The sequence below is a fragment of the Sapajus apella genome, unplaced genomic scaffold (assembly GCF_009761245.1).
Source record: "Sapajus apella isolate SASKATOON/1434 unplaced genomic scaffold, GSC_monkey_1.0 scaffold23, whole genome shotgun sequence".
NCBI lineage: Eukaryota > Metazoa > Chordata > Mammalia > Primates > Cebidae > Sapajus > Sapajus apella.
This window is the reverse complement of record NW_022436963.1, coordinates 4,827,250-4,848,018: the sequence shown is the minus strand read 5'-3', so window position 1 is coordinate 4,848,018 and position 20,769 is coordinate 4,827,250. Positions and strand designations below refer to the sequence as shown.

Sequence of the window (20,769 nt, the reverse complement as noted above, 5' to 3'; positions counted from 1 at the left end):
TTACTTCAAATGCAATTGCAAAATCAATTGCTTAATGGTATAGACAAAAACATTTTTGGTCTTTAGCCACTTTGTGACTCTGCAAATTTGTGCTTCTAACTGATTGTAAATGCAGAGCTATGCCTGGAGTTCTTTTAAAATCTTGACTTATTGTCAAAGCACTAAGCAGTGTGTTCTGGTAAATCATGTGCTTAATTTTAATTCTATTTCTGAAGGCTGAAGTTTTATTGCTGACTTTCTAAACAATCTGGAGTGGTGTAATTAACTGAGATAGGCTTCACTGAGGTAACAAAGAGACCCCAAACTTTATCATCTCTAAAGTCAACAGGCTCTGCTTCACGTTCACATAACAGTCTGAGAAGGATAGTCTGGTCAGCAGGCAACACTCCTCAGGGTGGTGATTCAGGGTCCAAGCTCTTTCCAACCTTGGCTCTGCCATTCCTTATGGTCTCACCATTGCCTGCACCCAGTCAACAGAAAGGGGATAAGAAAGTGTGGAAGGGCAACATGCTCCTTCAAGCCTGGGCCTGGAGATGGCACACAGCTTTTGTGCTAACATTCCACTGACCAGAATTGGGTCATAGAGCCATGCCTAGTGGGGAGCTTGGGAAATGAAGCCTAATTGTGTGCCCAATGCAATGGGAAAAGATCAAAGGAATGTTGGTAAACCCAACCAATCTCTGCCACACGCAAGTCAGCTAATTTCCTCCTATCTCTGAACACCTTCATTTGCAAATAGGCAACAATTTATGTACATCCAATATCTATTTTGAGAGCTTGAGAATATGTATACCTAGGAAATACTTTGAGCCCCATGGATAAGCAGTGTATCCATTGACTATATTGCTATTGTTTATGCCACTGCTGTGCTATTGCTATTTGAAACATTACATTGGGTTAAGTAATAGTAAAAAACCATAATACTTTCTACCTAAGAATATCATCAAGAACACTAGGTTATATACAGTCTTGCCTGGTAATAAAGGGATGAACTAAAGGTTGTCTAGTCCCACCTTCTTATATTCCGGGTGCATTACTCTAAATGGAACAGCTATTTCTTTTTTTTTTTTTTTTTTTGGAGACAGAGTTTCGCTCTTGTTACCCAGGCTGGAGTGCAATGGCAAGATCTCGGCTCACCGCAACCTCCACCTCCTGGGTTCAGGCAATTCTCCTGCCTCAGCCTCCTGAGTAGCCGGGATTACAGGCATGCGCCACCATGCCCAGCTAATTTTTTGTAGTTTTAGTAGAGACGGGGTTTCACCATGTTGACCAGGATGGTCTCGATCTCTTGACCTCGTGATCCACCCGCCTTGGCCTCCCAAAGTGCTGGGATTACAGGCGTGAGCCACCGCGCCCGGCTGGAACAGCTATTTCTTCCTTTCTGGTTGAAAATGTTTCTGCTCCAGCACTGACAGACTAAACTAGTTCACATTTCAGAAGTGTAATTCTAGAGAACATCAAGCACCTTTAAAAATACTTTTATAAAGTATCATTTTAAGGCCGGGCGCGGTGGCTCAAGCCTGTAATCTCAGCACTGTGGGAGGCCGAGGCAGGTGGATCACGAGGTCAAGAGATCAAGACCATCCTGGTCAACATGGTGAAACCCCGTCTCTACTAAAAATACAAAAAATTAGCTGGGCATGGTGGCGCGTGCCTGTAATCCCAGCTACTCAGGGGGCTGGGGCAGGAGAATTGCCTGAACCCAGGAGGCGGAGGTTGCGGTGAGCCAAGATCGCGCCATTGCACTCCAGCCTGGGTCACAAGAGCGAAACTCCGTCTCAAAAAAAATAAATAAATAAAGTATCATTTTAAAATACAAAGTTCTGAGACCTTTCTGAGAAACTGAAAGAAAGCATCACTGTCCCAAATATCTGATAAGGACCAGGTAATAAATTTTATAGTAAGTCCACAATCGTTTGGATCAATCATGAAAAATAAATATCAGAGGTGAAACAGCAGCACAAGGATAACAAGTTTCACTCACGTGTTGCCAGTGTAATTTAAGAGCGTGCCAGGCAGCATGGTAGCAAGATATGTGATCTACTTGGAAGCCAAGGCCAGAAGATGCTAATCCTAACTCAGCAAATGAATCATTATATGACCTTGAGAAAATTAGTTAGCTTTGGTTTTATGGCCCAAAAAGGAGAACAGGAATAAGTGGATACTTCCAGAATAAATCTTAAAAATCAGAGAGAGAGAGAATGGGAAAGAGAAAGGAGGGGGGAGAGAGAGAGGGAGAGGGAGAGGAAGAGGGTGAGGGAGAGGGAGAGGGGGAGAGGGACGAAAGGGAAAGAATGTGGATGGGGAGAGGTAAAGGAGGGTTGGGAAGAGGGGAAATGTAGGGAAAGAAGCAGAGAATGGAAATGGAGAAACTTGTAAGATTGGAAAAGGTGCTAAAGATTGTTCTGGGCTACACTAAAAACAATATGTTTGCTTCAGGAAGCATAAAGCCTCAGAATGAGAATATATGAATACAAGTAAATCAGGCATTATTATTTAATTAGCACTCATGACAAATAAATGCTTTGTTAGAGGTGGAGTTGAAACCACCAACCCTTCTGTAAGAGTTATGCAATAGATGAAGAGAGAGCATCTTAATATTCCAATTAATTCAAAAGATACCCAGGTGAGACCTTGCTTCTGCCAGGCATGGGAATGTGATGGTCAAAGACACAGACAGGATTCCTACCTTCATCAAACAGATGAGACAGACCACACATAAATAACTACAATTTGCAGATAAGTGCCATGAAGAAAGTGAAGGAAATGAGTCATAAGGCTATCTAAGCAATATCAGAAAGAAGAACGTTTCAGAAAAGGAGAGCAACATGCACAAAGGACCTGAGACAAGACTGATCTGGCATTGTTAAAGCTTATGGGAGGCCACTGTTTTGGACTAGCCTCCTGCACTAGGCCCCAGCAGACCAGACAAAACCTAATGTAGTCTCTTGTGCTAAGTGACATAATCCAACTGAACCTGAAAAAGCCCCATTTTCCAAAAAGAGAAGATTCACAGCAACCAATCGGAAGGATCCTAGTTTACCTGAGCTGGCATGATAAGGAAGTTTCTTTGTTCTAACCCTATAAGGAAAGTAACTTTGAAGTGACAGATCTGCTTTTTGTTTCCTGTTTCTGCTTTCTTCAGCCCTTCTCTGCCTGCAAAGCCAACCTCCTCTGATCAGCTCATTGGAATACTCATTCTGTTTTATATACCCAAGTCAGGAATGACAAATGAAAGCCAATTGGATCTTTCAACTAAATTTGTTGTAATTTTTTCTTTTGTAATGTACAGGAACAGCAAGGTGGCTAGTGGGCCAGCATGAAATAATTAACAGGACACTTCATAGTAAACGGAAATGGAAAGACAGCAGGAGGGCAGACCAAGCAGTATCTCCTGGGCCCATTAAAGGCTTTAGATTTTACACTGGAGAAATGGAAAGCCTGTGACTAATTGAAAAAGCTGGTAGGTTAGGAACTAAAGGATTGATTTCCTGACTTGAATTCCAGTGCCCTTTCCCTTAGCTCCCATGATGTAAAGTGCCAGATTTGATTTTTTACCACAAAGCCACTCAGAGTAGGGGAGAGGAGGGATTGGATTGATTGAGTTTTAGGTTTTCGGTTTTTTAAATTATTTTTAGTTTTTTTAAAAAACTAGCCCAGACACGGTGGTATACACCTATAGCACCAGCTACTAGGGAGGCTGAGACGGGAGGAATACTTGAGCCCAGGAGTCTGAGGTCAGCCTGGGAACTACAGCAAGACCCAATTTCACACACACACACACACACACACACACACACACACACACACACACACGTTGATATGCATGGAACACACCTCAAAAGTTGAAACCAGCTTTGCAAAGTTTCTGACACTGAGAAAAATCTAGTATGGCTGACTCCATCTTCCTTCTAGCCTCACATGCTGGCTGTTCTTGCTCATTTCTGGGCACAGACCAAGCTAATCATGAGAGGAATTTAGTTTATAGTTTAACCTGGAAGGATGCATGATAATAGTCTCTCCCTAAAACCAACCCCCTCCTTGCTCAGGGACTGAAGTCACCTTTGTAAAAGTAATGACAGGCCATGAGATTAGGATCAGGGGAGAGACCTGAATTCGGCTAAAAAGCAGGCATAGTTTCTTTTTTTCTTTTTTCTTTTTTCTTTGAGACGGAGTCTTGCTCTGTTGCCCAGGCTGCAGTGCAGTGGCACAACCTCAGCTCACTGCAACCTCTGCCTCCCAGGTTCAAGCCATTCTCCTGACTCAGCCTCCCAAGTAGCTGGGATTACAGGCACCGGCCACCACGTGAGGCTAAGTTTTTGTATTTTTAGTAGAGAAGGGGTTTCACCATGTTGGTCAGGCTGGTCTCGAACTCCTGACCTGCCCACCTCAGCCTCCCAAAGTGCTGGGATTACAGGCATGAGCCACCATGCCTGGCAATGCAGGCATAGTTCCTATAATCCCTTACTGCTCAGGAGTCATATGGCCAGAGGTCACAAGATTTATGACTTCCACAATTGCTCCTATAGATAACATCACTATTGCAGACCCTAAGATGGGTCTTTTAAGATGTTTTTTCAGATTTTTGCATTCTGGCAACTGACTGACCCCACTTGGACCCATGACTCATGACTCAACCGGTCCTGTGGCCCCCACTCAGAGGCAGACTCAGTGCATGAGGACAGTTTTCCACACCCCTATGACTTCATCCTCAACCAATCTGTAGCACCCATTCCCTAGCCCGCAACCTCTGAGTTCTCAGGAAGACTAGTTTGAATAATAACGCCAATCCTTCCACTTGGCTAGCTCTGCATTAATAAAACTCTTTCTCTATTGTAATACCATGATCTCAGTAAATTGGTTTTGTCTGTGCAGAAGGCAAGACGAACCCATCAGGCAATTACAAAGTGACTGTAGGTTATTGTGTGTAGAATAGAGCCCCCTTTCCACCTCTGCCACTCAGCTTCCTCCCTTCCTTCCTAGTAGTCTTTGTGTGGCCTTGAAGTAATTGGGTTTCAAGAGGACATTCAATCACCAATATTTATTGAGAGTCTACTCTATGCCAGGAGCTAGGCTAGGTACTGGGAACCTAATAAGACTAAGATGCCATCTCTGCCCTCTCAAAGTCTATTGTCTAAAGACAAAAGAAATGTCTTAAGGTTTGACTCACAAATATAAGGCAAAATTAGGCCTCATGATAAATGAGGATGAATTTCAAGTCCAAAATATTCACATTATCTTTAATATGTCCTAACAGCTATACGGGGCATCAGAGCATGTTTAGGGGCATGCAAACATGTGTTTTGGAGTGATTTTCTATTCCAAATATGAAAACTCCCTAAAATAACTTGGTGTTTTGTACTAGCCTAGCCCTGCTCAATCAAAAATAGTAAATTAAAATGAAATGTCTTCTATTATTTTAGGAAATCTATTTAAGAAAAAAACCTAAATTCTGTTTCAGGTGTGCCTTTTGAATTTTATACCAGATGAATGTATGTTTTTTAAAAATTAAAGTGCGGATTTTTAAAAAGGGCATGGATTTTTGAAACAGATTGAAGGTAGGCAGAGAAGAATAGGGCTCTTACCTCCAGCCACTGGAAGGAAGAAAGTCATCTGGGGTGTGGAGGAAAAGATCCCAGGGTAGAAGATAGGAGTCCCCAGATTCTAATACTGGATCCTCCATGACCAGTGTGGAATTTTGAGCCAGCGATTTCTCCCCACAGGTCTCAATTAAATCATCTGTCAAATGAGGATGACCTCATCTTCTCTACTTCACCCCTGAGCTGTGAAATGAACTAGAGGCCTTACCTTTTTTCCCTGAACTCCCAGTCATCCCTGGAATACCAATTTGAACATCACCTCCTTCAGGAAGCCCTTCTAGACTTTCCCAGCCAGTTAAGTTAGTGGCTCTGTCCTCTGGATTTCAAAGAGAAATGTCTCTAGCATCATCCCTGTTTCCTTGCATTGTCCTACTTCTTTTATTTTCTCCCAGAGCCAGGAGTGTCTTAAACAGACTGAAATGCTCCCAACGGGCCACCAGTTCACAATTAGGAGTTCAATAAATACTTACTTAAGAGTGAATGAATGATATATGTGTCTTTGTCCACATTTGTACCTGCTTACATAATTCTGCAGAGAATCTAAATTTCTCTTTACATTAACAAACAGGGGGCCTGGGCACGGTGGCTCATGCCTGTAATCTCAGCATTTTTGTTAACCAGGACAGCCCTGATGAAATAACTGGGAAATTCCTTTTCTTACTGTTTTTCTTTAGTGCCTTTATCTACAGGCATTGCTGCTTAAAGAAACCAGATGGTGCCAAAGCTTCTTGACCCCTGACCAGATGCCAGAGGAAGATAAGACACCACGAAACCAGCGCAAATGGGAATAGGCAAACCCTAGGTGCCTTCAGATCATGAACATATCATTATAATGCTAAAATTCCCTTCCCTAAAAGAAAAGCTCTGCCATTTTGTGTACATATGATGTATGAAGATGCATGTTTATGAACTGAGCCTGCGTGCCTGGAGTCCCAGCCTGCACATACTAACATTCTTTCCTGCCCGACACTGAGTCCTAAAATCCCCTTGCCTTTTATTGTTCAGGAGAAGATGCTTTTAGAGCAAGAGCTCACCTTCTGCGTTCCTTGGCAAATGAATAAAACCTGATTGTCTTTTTCAGTGGGATATTCTTTGTTTGTGGCTGATACACAGTGGGGAAAAAACTCATTTTACCAGTGACATTTTGGGAGACCCAGGCCAGAGGATCTGCTGAGACCAGAAGTTTACAACCAGCCTGAGCAACAGAGCCAGACCCCATCTCTACAAAAACAAAAATACTGAAATTAGCCAGGTGTGCTGGCACACGCTTCAAGTTGTTCCACCTTTCTGGACAGAACCAACGTACATCTCAACTGTATTTGATATATCATGTCTCCCAAAAATGTATAAAACCAAGCTGTGCCCTGACCACCTTGGACACATGTCCTCAGGGTCTCCTGTGAGCTGTGTCAACGGCTATGGTTACTCATAGTTGGCTCAGAATAAAACTCCAACTATTTTACAGAGTTTGACTGTTTTCATTGACACAATGACAAAAAAACAAGTGGTCCTGGGATGTAAAATCATAGACAATACAAATATTTAGTGTTATTTTCTTGAAAATATGATTATCTTACAAAATTTTTCAATTCTATTGGAGATGTCAATTTTTTTTTTCTTTCCAGATGTGGTCTTGCTATGTTGCTCAGGCTGGTCTTGAACTCCTGGCCTCAAGTGATCCCAGTGATCCCTACTTCAGCCTACCAAATAGCCAGGACTACAGGCACTTCTTTCTTCTTCCTTTTTTTTTTTGAAATGGAGTCTCTCCCTCTGTTGCCCAGGTTGGAGTGTAGTGCAATCTCACTTCACTGCAACATCCGCCTCCCAGGTTCATGCGATTCTCTCACCTCAGCCTCCTGAGTAGCTGGGATTACAGGTGTGTGCCACTATGCCCCGCTAATCTTTGTATTTTTAGTATAAACAGGGTTTCACCATGTTGGCCAGGCTGGTCTCCAACTCCTGACCTCAAGTGATCCAACTTCCTTGGCCTCCCAAAGTGCTGGGATCACAGGAGTGAGCCACAATGCCCAGCTACCATACCCCCCACCCTTTTTTTTTTTTGTAATCCTTTTACGACCAAAGCTTGCTCTGTCACCAAGGCCGGAGTGCAGTGGCACCATCTCGGCTCGCTGAAACCTCCACCTCCCAGGTTCAAATGATTCTCCAGCTTCAAGCTCCCAAGTAGCTGAGACTACAGGAGTGTGCCACCACTCCTGGCTAATTTTGGTATTTTTAGTAGAGACAGGGTTTTGCCACATTGGCCAAGCTGGTCTTGAACTCCTGACCTCAGACAATCCCCAGCCCCCCAGCCCCCACAAAGTGCTGAGATTACAGGTGTGAGCCACCATACCTGGCCAGAAATGTGGCTTTTTAAGTTGTCTGGCAGGCATAGAACTCACTATAGTCTCTGTGATTTGTTTTACTTGTTAGCTAGTACCTGACTCTTTAAAATGCCTTAAAATGCTCAAAAGACATTTGCCAAAGGAATGAGTGATCTGCTTAATGCTTTAAATGAAGCAAGATAAATTCAACCCTTCATGGGCTCTTTCCAGGACTCAACAAAAACATTTATGTGGGCTAAGGGCACCTGTAATCCCAGCACTTTGGAAGGGCGATCACCTGAGGTCAAGAGTTTGAGACCTGCATGGCCAACGTGGTGAATCCCCATTTCTACTAAAAAAAAAAAAAAAAAATTAGCTGGGCGTGGTGGCAGGACCCTGTAATCTCATCTACTCAGGAAGCTGAGGCAGGAGAATCGCTTGAACTGGAAAGGTGGAGGTTGCAGAGAGCTGAGATCACGACATTGCACTCCAGCCTGGGTGACAAGAGCGAAACTCCATTTCAAAAAAGAAAAAAGGAAAAGAGCACTTAGGGAGGCTGAGGTGGGAGGATCGCCTGAGGTCAAGAGTTCAAGACCTGCCTGCCCAACATTATGAAACCCCGTGTCTACTGAAGAAAAAAAAAAAAAAGCAAAAATTAGCCAGGTGTGGTGGGACGTGCCTGTAATCCCAGCTACTCGGGAGGCTGAGGCAGGAGAATCGCTTGAACCGGGAGGAGGAGGTTTCAGTGTGCTGGGATCGCGCCACTGCACTCCTGCCTGGGCGACAGAGCAAGACTCCCTCTCAAAAAGAAAAAAAGGAAAGAAAAGGGCCAGGTGCGGTGACTCACGCCTGTAATCCCAGCACTTTGGGAGGCCGAGGCAGGTGGATCACCTGAGGTCAGGAGTTCCAAACCAGCCTGGCCAACATGGAGAAATCCCGTCTCTACTAAAAACACAAAAATTAGCCAGGCATGGTGGCGCGCCCCTGTAATCCCATCTACTCAGGAAGCTGAGGCAGGAGAATCGTTTGCACCGGAAGGCAGAGGTTGCAGTGAGCCGAGATAGCGCCACTGCTCTCCAGCCTGGGCGACAAGTGCAAAACTACGTCTCAACAACAACAAAAATCCACTTGTACCTGCTGCTAATCAGTGTATATTCAGGGCAACTTGATCTATGCTCCTGGTCTGCAATCCTCAAGCTCGGCCCAAATAAACTCTCTACCTGCATTAATTTTGCCCCATCTTCTACCTTTTAGGTCGACATATCCATATCTGAGATCTAGAGTAATTTTCGGGGTTCCTCGCCTCCCCTTTTCCCCCAGGCTTTTCTGTGCTTTCTAAAGGCGCCCGGCCCTGCGTTTCCACATCCCACAGAGGTGTTTTCGTTCTGTGGCCCCGGGCCCTGAAAGACAAGCTCTGGGCCGGCACTTCGGCTGTCTCCAGCCTTAGCCTGGAAGGAGCTGGGCAAGCGAGCTACACAGCCCAGATCTCAGGCCCCAAACGTTTTAGCTCAGGGAAAGGAAGCGGGCCGGGGCTCAAGCCTGCAAGCTCCACTGCGCAGCGGTGGACACCGCCCCACAGCGTTAGGATGTGGGACCTGACAACGCCGGAACCCGGCGCCGGGAGCGTGCGCGTGGCGGAGCAGAATGGCTAACGTACCGTCCTGACGCGAGGCCCGCGTAGAGGCGGAAGTTGAAGGGACTGACGTAGATGGGGGAAGTTTGCCTCGACGGCACTTTCCTGTCTGCGACTCCTCCCCCGCCAGAGGGGCTAGGCTCTGGCATTCAAGATGGAGTCGCTGAGTCGGGCTGGGCAGGAGATGAGCCTGGCGGCCCTGAAGCAACACGACCCCTACATCACCAGCATCGCAGACCTCACGGGCCAGGTCGCTCTGTACACCTTCTGCCCCAAGGCCAACCAGTGGGTAAGTGCCGCCTGGCCTCTGAGGACGCCCGCCCGGCCGCTGCCGCCTCTTAAAGGGCCCGCGCGGGTTGCTGCTGTGGGGTTGGGGGTAAAGCAAGAGGCCAGGGCGGCGGAGTCGAGGCCAGGGACTAGTGAAGAGCCGAGCCAGAGCCTGAGGTGTCGGGTCCTACTGGGATTGAGGGATAGGAGTGAGAGAAGTGGCTCGAGACATCCCAAGGAAAAGCCGATGGAGGGAGGATTGGAGCAGGATCAGTCCCTTGGTGTCGGGTCTGGGGACGTGGGCGACCTGCCTTCTTCGCAGTCACTTTGGGGGTTATGAGACCGGTGGGGTCGGAAAGGTGCCTGAAAGCTTGTGTTTGAGGCTTTGCGGATTATTAGATAAATTATATGTACATGATCTATAAAATAAACACTCCTCCTCTCCCCCCAGCAAACGTAAATGAGAGCCCCTTTCGCAGAGGTCATTTGGATTAAAGCTTGAAATCCAATTAGTTTCAATTCTTGGAAGAGAGGCGGGTAGGGTGGGTCCGGCTTTAATCTAACTATACGGAGTTTCAGAAAAGATTTCAAGGCACTTAGGAAAAGGGCTTCTATGGTCACTGGATCCCCGAAGACCTTTTTACAGGCAAGAGAGACCCTGTAAATGTGTTTTGTTCCACCTATGATGCAGGTGATGTCATCTCTGAATGCTCCCCTCAGACTCAGTACTTTTTGGCTTTCGTGCACTCGAGAGGGTCCGAAAGTTACATTTAGTCTATTCACTGACTTTTGTAAGCCCCTGCTTGAAGCTTTGTTACTTGTTTAAATAGCATAATTTCCTACTTTCTTGTAATTGATCCTTCCTAATTAACTCATTCAGTTACAGCCTCTACACTTAGAAAATAATCCGTAGATGTTTGTTGGGTTGAATTCACCAGTGGCTGGAGTTCACATTTCAATAAGATATGAAATCCTTAAACTAACAAAACTCTGGAAGATGATCGTAGTATGTCGTTTACCCTATAATACAGATGCCTAGATTATATTTATCAGTAATTTTTTGAAAATCATTTGGCATTTATAAAACAGTTAATTCCGATCAAGAGAGTTTTTATAATCACATTGTTTATCTTTCCTTTGCCTCCTGGAAGAGAAAGAGGTACAGGAGGCGACAAGGAATAAAATTGTAGATTTTTTAAAATTGTAGCTATTTTAGACATTGCCTTAGTTTGAAATTTTTATGAATCCTTTTCTTTTCTTGGCCTATATATAAATTTGTGAAATATGGATTGCAGACAAACGGTGAAGACTTGGGGCTAGGACTTTTTACTAAAAAGTTTTTCTAGTTTTTCACAAAGGCTTTCAACATTTTAAAATTTTACGTTGTGGAATTCTGTTTTAAATATGAAATACAAGCTATGATAACCTGAATTGAAAAATAAGCTGCTACTGTTTATATGGATCCAGGCACATACAGCACAACAAAATCTTTTCTCTATTTATTATTTTACAGTGAGTTGTAACTTTGCATTTTGTTTTTTGGTGGGCAAACTTTCTTTTACTGTAAGACAGTTGATTACCAGTTTCTTACAGTAATAACCTAACATTTTAAAGGTAAGGAAAAGCCTCTGAATCCTTAGGAAGGAAAATAATGATATTTAAGCCAGGGTAGTACCTCTGGAAGAAATCAAGATGATCAATTTCCTAAATTTTTTAATCCCAACAAATTCAATATGATATGACTAACATTTAAAATTTTAGTAGTATGTTGATTACAGTAAAATATTTAGGTCCATTGTAGGCTGTAAATTGCAGACTAAGGTTTTTTATTTTTTAAAAAAAACATTGAACTGTGGTTAAAACCTAAAGACACTCTTGTCACAGCAAATGAAGTATGGTTAAAGGCCTCCAATAATTATGCTGAGGCAGGGTATACTTTCAGTTTTCATGATTTTTCAATAAGTTCTAAAAATAACAAGCTGATTCTGTTTGGTAGTAATTCTTAACCACAAAATTTGCTAGTTGCAGAAATGTACCAAAACTCTCCAGTGATGAGACAAAGTATCCTATAAGAAAATTTTTCTTTCTTTCTTTTTTTTCTTTTTTTGAGACAGAGTCTTGCTCTGTTGTGCCAGGCTGGAGTACAATGGCATGATCCCAGCTCACTGCAACCTCGGCCTTCCAGGTTCAAGTGATTCTTCTGCCTCAGCCTTCCAGGTAGCTGGGACTACAGGCATGTGCCACCACGCCTGCCTAATTTCTTTGTGGGGTTTTTTTTTTGGATTTTTTTTTTTTTTTGAGATGAAGTCTCTGTCGCCAGGCTGGAGTGTAATGGTGTCATCTCGGCTCACTGCAACCTCCAACTCCCTAATTCAAGCGATTCTCCTGCCTCAGCCTCCCGAGTAGCTGGGATTACAGGCACGTGCCACCACGCGCAGCCAATTTATGTTTTTAGTATTGATGGGGTTTCACCATGTTGACCAGGATGGTTTTGATCTCCTGACCTCATGACCTGCCCGCCTCTGCCTCCCAAAGTGGTGGGATTACAGGTGTGAGCCACTGCGCCCGGTCCCTTTCTTTCTTTTTTTAAAATTAACTTGTATAGACTTTAAAAGAGAAGAAATTGCAGTATACAGGAACTTAGCTTTAAAGAAATCTGGCTAAAACATTTTAGCTTTAAAAAGTGAAGGTTTATTCTATGATTTTTCTCCTTTACTAATTAAAAAAAAATGCTGCAGATACAGACATGTTGCTGGATTAAACAATCCATATGCTTATGTATGTATCAGTAGCACTGAAAGGATACATTAGAAATGGTAACCACAATTTGTAGAATGAGAGGGAGACTTTACCTCAAAAGTGGTTAATTTTATAATAAATGAAATGAAACAAGTAGATCTTAAACATGATGCATTACTTCTCCATTGGGACTATTTGGGGTTGGATTATGGGGGAAAAAAACTAATTGACTCATTGTCTATCATAGGAGAAGACTGATATAGAAGGGACCTTATTTGTATATCGAAGGTAAGTTTTTAAAATATGTATATTTGTTTTTTAACAGTCTAATGGTGAACAATGCCGAACAGTTCAATTCTGTTGTACATTTGTCTTTGGAACCTTCCTGCTAGTCCCCTTCAAGTTTTTATCCTTTTCTAGTTGTGAAATCTTAACCAAGTTCTTTCTTTTCTCTGAGGCTTTCTGTGATTCAGAATAAACGGAACTAGAATTTATGTTAGCAGCCTAGCAAAGCAATTTCAAATGATTGAGTCTAAAACAGATGCCTGCCTCTCTCCCCTTGCCCCCATATTAGAAAGAAAAAAAGACATACATTTGGGGAAAAGACAATACATAGACTAGCTCTATAAAATAATGTAGTTGAGAGGTCGATCCCTCTGTTCTTTGGTTACTACATGGGCAGTTTTCTTCTGTGCCTGGTTCTGTCCTCTTTCCCAACCCCCAGAAGTTCTAGATTATGTGCTGTATCTTGTTTGAGAATTCTTTAGAAAATTTGGATTATTCTTGATAGCATATTTTTTATTTTCAACTTCTTCGAAAATTGATTAACTTTAATATTGTCTTTAAGATAATCACATCTTAAATGTGATTGGTTTGCACATTGCAACTTTTTTGTTATGCAGCTTTTGGGCCCTAAAGACAACTGACAGTATATGATAGTCATGGGGCACTTGGCTTTCCTGGATATTCCTCTAAGGTCTTACTGTGACAGGGGCAGGTTCCTTCCTTTGTTTTCTAAAGCTTAGGGAGTAAGTAGGAGTTATTACTGACATCTCGTCTTTTCCTTTTTTTTTCTGTATTGAGTTACATTTTAAGGATTGCCTTTCTTCATTGATGCTAATTTAAAAGAATTTGTCAAATAGCCTAAATTTTGAAGCAAAGCTTTGAGATCTTGTCTAAACGCACTCATTTTTTTTCTTCTTTTAAGTATAATTCTTTGATATTTGTACACCAAGCTCTTCTTTCTTAGACACTTTGTTCCCTGCTATTCATCTTTCTCCTTTTAAATAGGCAAGGATCTTTACCCTCCTCTCTTCATTACTCTTCATTAGCAATAAAAATCGTTAGAAACTCTGTTATTAGAATCTTGGTTTCTATGACATTTGGAAAAATTACTTTACTGGCTTTATTGTTATAGTACAGAAGCACTGATTGTAGAAAATGGGAGATTTAGTGTAGTGAGTGGATGGATTTAATACAATTCGCAGAGGCTTATATGGTACTGGTTCTAATTAAAGGAGACCGAAAAAACTTTGGAAAATGTGAGACTATTTTGTGTACCTTGGATAAAGGTATACCTGGATGTCAGAATATCACTTTACAGAGATTTCTACATATAGAAGAAGCCTGGATTTGGAGTCAAAAACCTGAAACTGAATCCTAGTTACATTATTTGTGTGACCTTAGGCACAGGCCTTAATCATTCAAAGCTAGTCTCCTAATCTGTTATCTCTCCATGTATATCCTAGATAAACAAATGAAAAACTGTGAAGTGTTAGGTAATGTGAAGAGTATCTAAGGGATCCTGTACTGAATCCCTCTGATACGGGAACCAAGGATGCTTCCTATTGTAGGTTTCAAGGCATTTTCCGTCTAACTCAGGAGCACTATGTCAAGATCAATTTGGTGCAAGAAAAGCCGTTATTGTAATGATGGGCAGTCATTATAGCCAATCCAATTGAATTGATATTTCATTCAGCAGTGGTGTGTCTATCTTGAGAAATATGTGTGAAAAACTTAAGACAAAAGCTTCATTTGCATGGGGCTTACATCCTAGTGGGGGGAGGACAATAAATATTAAAAATACGTGGTATGGATAAAAGAAGAAGATTAGAGACATTGAGCTTGGGAACATTGAAAAGGGTTGTTCACATAGGCCTCATTAAGAAGGTGACATCTGAACAAAAACTTGCAGGAGATGAGATAGCTGTGCAGATTCTGGGGCAGTGATCCAGGCAGAGGTCTTTAGGTAGAAGTACACATGTAGGAAGAGTGGCAAGGAGCCCAGTATGGCTGGAGAAGAGGAGCTGGGGAAGAGCCATAGGAAATGAAGTTGGAGGGGGAGTACCTCAAGTGGAGCCTTGGCGGCCTCAATAAAGACTTTGGCCTTTACTCTGAGAAACTGTCTTTGGAGGCTTCTCATCAGAAAAGGAGTATGATATGACTTAATTGTTTTGTTTCCAGGTTTAAGTGCTGATAATATTGTATAGTGTTCTAACTTATTTATTCTTTTTTGAAATGAAAATAAAGTACAGAGTAGATAACATTTCTACAGCTTAAATGGTAACCAAGTATTTTTTTTTTCTTCTATTAAATCTAAGGTCAGCTTCCCCTTATCATGGTTTTACCATTGTGAATCGACTAAATATGCACAATCTAGTTGAACCAGTGAATAAAGATTTGGAATTTCAGCTCCATGAACCATTTCTTCTGTACAGAAATGCAAGCTGTAAGTATATCTGTTTTATTATGATTATTATATTTAAAATTGAGTGACCTTAGTTTCTATCAATCCGTTATTTAGGAAGTTTCAAATTACAAAACAAAATATGGTCTATACTTTATAAATGAGTCTGTTAGGAAGATCAAACCTTTTAAACTGGGCTCTGAGGCCAGGCGTGGTGGCTCACACCTGTAATCTTAGCACTTTGGGAGGCTGAGGAGGGCAGATCACCTGAGGTCAGAAGTTCAAGACCAGCCTGGCCAATGTGGTAAAACCCCGTCTCTACTAAAAAATACAAAAATTAGCTGGGTGTGGTGGTGCACGCCTGTAGTCCTAGCTACTTGGGAGGCTGAGCCAGGAGAATCACTTGAACCCTGGAGGTAGAGGTTGCAGTGAGCTGAGATCTTGCCTTTACACTCCAGCCTGGGTGACGGAGCAAGACTCCAACTCAAAAAAAAAAAAAAATTTAAAAATTAAAAGAGATTCAGAAATTCAAAATAGATACTCTGTTCGAGAGTTAGGATTACAACTCTTCTTCTGCTTTCTAGTCCAGGGTTCTTTCAGGCATTTTTACAGTCTCTAGTAATGATTGGATGCATTCAGCAAAGCCAGACTGGCCTTCCTAAGAAAGTACAGTAATAAAAAAATATATTTGTTTCCAGTATTTTAATATGGATATTGAAAGTATGGGTGTTTGAGGACAAATTGTTTGACATTGACTATAGGGATCAAAATTAGTTGTGGTAACAATGATTGTGCTCTAATTATCATCTTAAAGATATTGTTGGAGAAATGTTGCTTCTAACTTAAAAAGTTAAAGTTAATGTGTTTGAATTTCACTTGGCCAGGAGGTAATTGGTCTTGGTGGGGGATGTCTTCAGTATAAAATAGAAAAAGTTACTAGAAATTTTGTATCTCTTAATTCCCTGAATGAGAAGTAACAAGGTCTATTTTAAAGCTAGTAATCCTCAAGTTCTTTTCCATAGCTCATTTTTAAGTATAAGTGAAACAGAATCTATCTTTAGACTTTTCAGTTAACTATTTTTCCAGGTAATTACCTCTCAGATTTTAAATTCTGTGGACATATTAGACATGCTTTGTAATAGCTGTAAGTTCAGATGGATTTATTTAAACTAATATTAACAATGTAATTATTTCAGATAGCTCTTTCCTTTGTACTGAATATTCCATTAAAGGGAAAACTCAGTGGGGCATGGTGGCTCACACCTGTAATCCCAGCACTTAGGGAAGCCAAGGCAAGTGGATTGCTTGAGCCCAGAAGTTCAAGACCAGTCTGGGCGACATGTGGAAACTGTCTCCACAAAAAAATAGAAAAATTAGCTGAGCGTGATGGCACACACTTGTAGTCCCAGCTACCCAGGAGGCTGAGGTGGGAGGATCACTTGAACCCAGGAGGTCGAGGCTGCAGTGAGCCGTGATTGCACCACTGCACTCCAGCCTGGGCAACACAGCAAGACCCTGTCTCAAAAAATGAAAAGAGGGTGGGAGAAATTCTGCAAAGCAATACAGATCCAGTTTTTTTGTTTTTGTTTTTGTTTTTTTTTTTAAGTGAAATAGGCTTAATTCTGTTCTTTACTACCTGGAAACTTAATCTAGCCATCACTCCTAAGTGGTTTGATTATTAGTGAGTAGAGAAAATTATCTGAACTCACTTACTACTTAGCATAAACCTGGGGTGAATTGTATTTTATTTCTTTCACAAGGCAAAAGTCCTGTGAAATTGAAAGTGTGACATAACACAAATATAATTGAAACATGAGTAACCAGAAGCTAACTAATCAGAACTTCAGTTGTCTTAAAATATTTTTATAATTCATGTGTGGAAGAAATGAGGGCAAATTATAAGAAAACAAGCTAATACTAGGTTTTATTTTCTAAAAGTCAAGCAGATATCCAGAGAGTAACCTGGGGTCACCATTAACATGTCAGTATTTTATAACTTTAACTCTACTGTAGTATCATAGTAAATTGTTATAATGAGACCTAAAATCATTGAGAGTATTTATTATGTTAATTAGAACATTCTTGGGGAGAAAGTGAACTAATGCATTTTACATTAGAAAATTTTCAGCCTGGCTTGGTGGCTCAAGCCTGTAATCCCAGCACTTTGGGAGGCCGAGGCGGGTGGATCACAAGGTCAAGAGATTGACACCATCCTGGTCAACATGGTGAAACCCCGTCTCTACTAAAAATACAAAACATTAGCTGGGCATGGTGCCACGTGCCTGTAATCCCAGCTACTCAGGAGGTTGAGGCAGGAGAATTGCCTGAACCCAGGAGGCGGAGGTTGCGGTGAGCCAAGATCGCGCCTTTGCACTCCAGCCTGGGTAACAAGAGCGAAACTCCGTCTCAGAAAAAAAAGAAAATTTTCAACTGATTGAAACAAAAGTTTTCTTAGTTGAACTCACTTAAGGTCATTTCATTAGGGAAAGTATGTAAAGAAATAGCTGTATTGAGGAGAAGTGAGTGATAAGACAGCAGAAAATAATCTTGTGAGTGTTAAGGCCTCTGTTGAGTGTTTTGTCTACAAAGTCTTAAAAATAGAAAATAGTCTTGTCAGGTCAGCAAGCAATTAAGTTGTTTAGGGATTTGTTCTTTAAATAAAAAGTTAGTATCTGATTATGCATACAGGTAATTATACCTGATTCTGTAGCTGCTCTTCTGCCATTCTCTTGTGGGAAATACCACCAAGACACCTGACCCATTTAACTCAAGTTACACCTTCATAACCAACTTCTTTCATTCAAATTAATTTTTGGAGTTAATGTACTGGAATAGTGAACCATAACTTCTTTTCAGTTCCAAGTTATTTGTTTTGTTTTTAAAAGTTTTTCTTCATACAACATGTCTACCTACACCCACCCTACCCCTCAAGAAAAAGATAAAATCTTTTTTTTTTTTTTTTTAATTTCTAAAGATAAAATCTTAACAAATAAAATGCATACACTGACTAAGGGCTTAGGTTTGGTGATTCTCTTAAATATTTGTGGGGTGGTGGTGGTGACGGTGGTGGTGGTGGTGGTTTTCAAAAGACAAGGTCTCACTGTGTTGCCCAGGCTGTTCTTGAATTTTTGGGCTCAAGCAATCCTCCCGCCTTGGCCTCCCAAAGTGCTGGCATGAGCTACCATGTCCAACCTCTCGAATCTTTTGGAAACTGTATTTTTATTCTGTGCAAGGGCCTTTTGGCAGCCACAAGACCCCAGTGGGACTGCAGTGACGAATGGGGAGTTTATAAATTCTGGAGTTATTGAGTGGTAGTGATATTTCTAGCACCTTATTTCTGATCCTCAACTTACAGATTGAGAAAACAAGATGCTCAAAGTTTAGGCACCTGCTCAAGATTCGCAAAGGTAGTAAGTGACAGATGCAGAATTCAAGAGTAGGTCTTTTAGGCTTCAAGGCCAATGTTCTTTCCACTCTACTGTAACAATAAAATTACTTCATCAGTCCATATTCTAGAGCAGTGCTATCCACTAGAACTTTGCAATCGGGTAAAATGACCGTTCTGTATAAGCACTGTCCAATATAGTATCCTGAAATGAGGCTAGTGCAAATGCGGAACACTTCTTTTTAGTTTATTTAAATTTAATCAGTTTGAGTTTACATGGCTGTATGTGCTGGCAGCTGTATTCTAAACAATGGAAGTCTGAAGTGTGACTTCATGTGCTCACATACTCTTTGTTGTGCCATACCTGAATCAAACAACTACTTGGGAAGCTTTGGATTAGATTTTTATGCCTCCTTTTTAGTCATTCCGTTTTGAAACTTACAAATGATTTCTAGATACAAAAGCTGCAGAATATATCCCTGAGGGTGGCTTTGCCATGGTAACACTCTTTTGGCATGGAATTTAGTTTGCAGATAAGAATTCTATTCTGGGCTTTGCCATTTTACTGACTACAACCTTGGCTAAATCATTTAAACCACTGATTTGACCTATTTATCTTAAAAGGCCATCATGAAAGTAAGGTATTTTGTTAGGCATTTACAAAGACAAAATATCATAGACTGTGTCTTCATCCTACACTCAACAAATGATCTCATTAGTGAACAAGTCCTGGGGATGGCAGTGTTATCCAGGTTCTCTTATAATGCAGGCCTGTGATATGCTTCTTCCTATCCCTTCTGATAGTACCATGCACAAGCTGCAGACTCTTTGTTTCTCTTAACAAGTATTATTTTCAAATGTTGAAAGGCCATTATTAGAAAGCATGAGGTATACATTGGAAAATATATACCGTATATATTAAAAATGGGAAGTCTTGGCCAGGCGTGGTGGCTCACACCTGTCATCCCAGTGCTTTGGGAGGCTGAGGCGGGTGGATCACCTGAGGTCAGGAGTTCAAGACCAACCTGTCTAATGTGGTGAAACCCTGTCTCTGCTAAAAATACCAAAAAAATTAGCCAGGCGTGGTGGTATGTGCCTGTAGTCCCAGCTGCATGGGCTGAGGTAAGAGAATTGCTTGAACCCGGACAGCTGAGGTTGCAGTAAGCCGAGATCATGCTGTGCACTCCAGCCCGGGAGACAGAGTGAGACTCCATCTCAATTTTAAAAATAATTAAAATAGAATTGGGCTTTGGGTTAGAAGGAAGATGTCTTTCTGAAAAATAACCATGGAACTTCCCTCATAAAAATATAAGGTTCAAGCTGTACCATTCATTTGGTATCATTTCTTACCCAGGTCGAGAAATTATCAGCTGGTTATTAATCTAGGGCATCTGGGAGAAGCAAATGCAGAACCCTTCTGGCAAGATACCTCCTTAGCCCAGGTTGCCCAGGAATATCAGATATGTCTCGTGGTCTAAAATTACTGAATATATAAGGAAATACTTCGCAGTGAATGAAGGGTAGCATATAACAAACAGCAGTATTATGTAGCCCTTCCCAAAGACTTTAGTGAATGGAAACTGGAGACTCTAATGGATGTAACTACCAGATATAGATTATAAAATAAAATAAAAAGAAAGAACAGCAAATGTAAGAAAAGAATAAAGTCTGGGCACGGTAGCTCACGCCTGTAATTCCAACACTTTGGAAGACTGAGGCAGGTGGATCAACTGAGGTCAGGAGTTTGAGACCAGCCTGGTCAACACAGTGAAACCCCATCTCTACTAAAAATACAAAAAAAAAAAAAAAAAATTAGCCTGGCATGGTGATGGGCACCTGTAATCCCAGCTACACAGGAGGCTGGGGCAGAGAATTGATTGAACCCTGGAGGTGGAGGTTGCAGTGAGCCAAGATCTCGCCACTGCATTCCAGCCTGGGCGACAGAGCGAGATTCCATCTCAAAAAAAAAAAAAAAACCTGCTACTCTCAGCGATGAAAATTTTGTCCAGTTCTGCTACTGACATTAAGTGATGATAAAGTATGTCTGAGGAGAAAGAAGAATTACCGCATATAGGCCATTCAGCCAAAGAAGTTAGGGAGGAAAATAGGGAAATCTGAGTAAAGTTGAAGGAAAATAA

General features: G+C 41.6%; 2 protein-coding genes and 1 non-coding gene across 4 annotated transcripts in view; 2 read left to right on the top strand and 1 right to left on the bottom strand.

The window, feature by feature from the left end:
• The window catches only part of CACNA1D (calcium voltage-gated channel subunit alpha1 D), a 461,268-nt gene that overhangs the window by 437,136 nt on the left and 3,363 nt on the right, over window positions 1–20,769 (bottom strand). The gene's annotated exons all lie outside the window — the stretch shown is intronic.
• DCP1A (decapping mRNA 1A) overlaps window positions 9,604–20,769 on the top strand; it is a 49,877-nt gene continuing 38,711 nt past the window's right edge. Inside the window, exons 1-3 of the mRNA XM_032290222.1 lie at window positions 9,604–9,843; window positions 12,808–12,848; window positions 15,161–15,288. Coding sequence (XP_032146113.1) covers window positions 9,709–9,843; window positions 12,808–12,848; window positions 15,161–15,288 — 304 coding nt within the window. The 5' untranslated portion in view covers window positions 9,604–9,708. The remainder of the gene's footprint in view (window positions 9,844–12,807; window positions 12,849–15,160; window positions 15,289–20,769) is intronic.
• Window positions 20,616–20,684, top strand: LOC116559651. Its single transcript, XR_004272554.1, has one exon. It is a non-coding gene; the product is annotated as a small nucleolar RNA SNORD38 (small nucleolar RNA).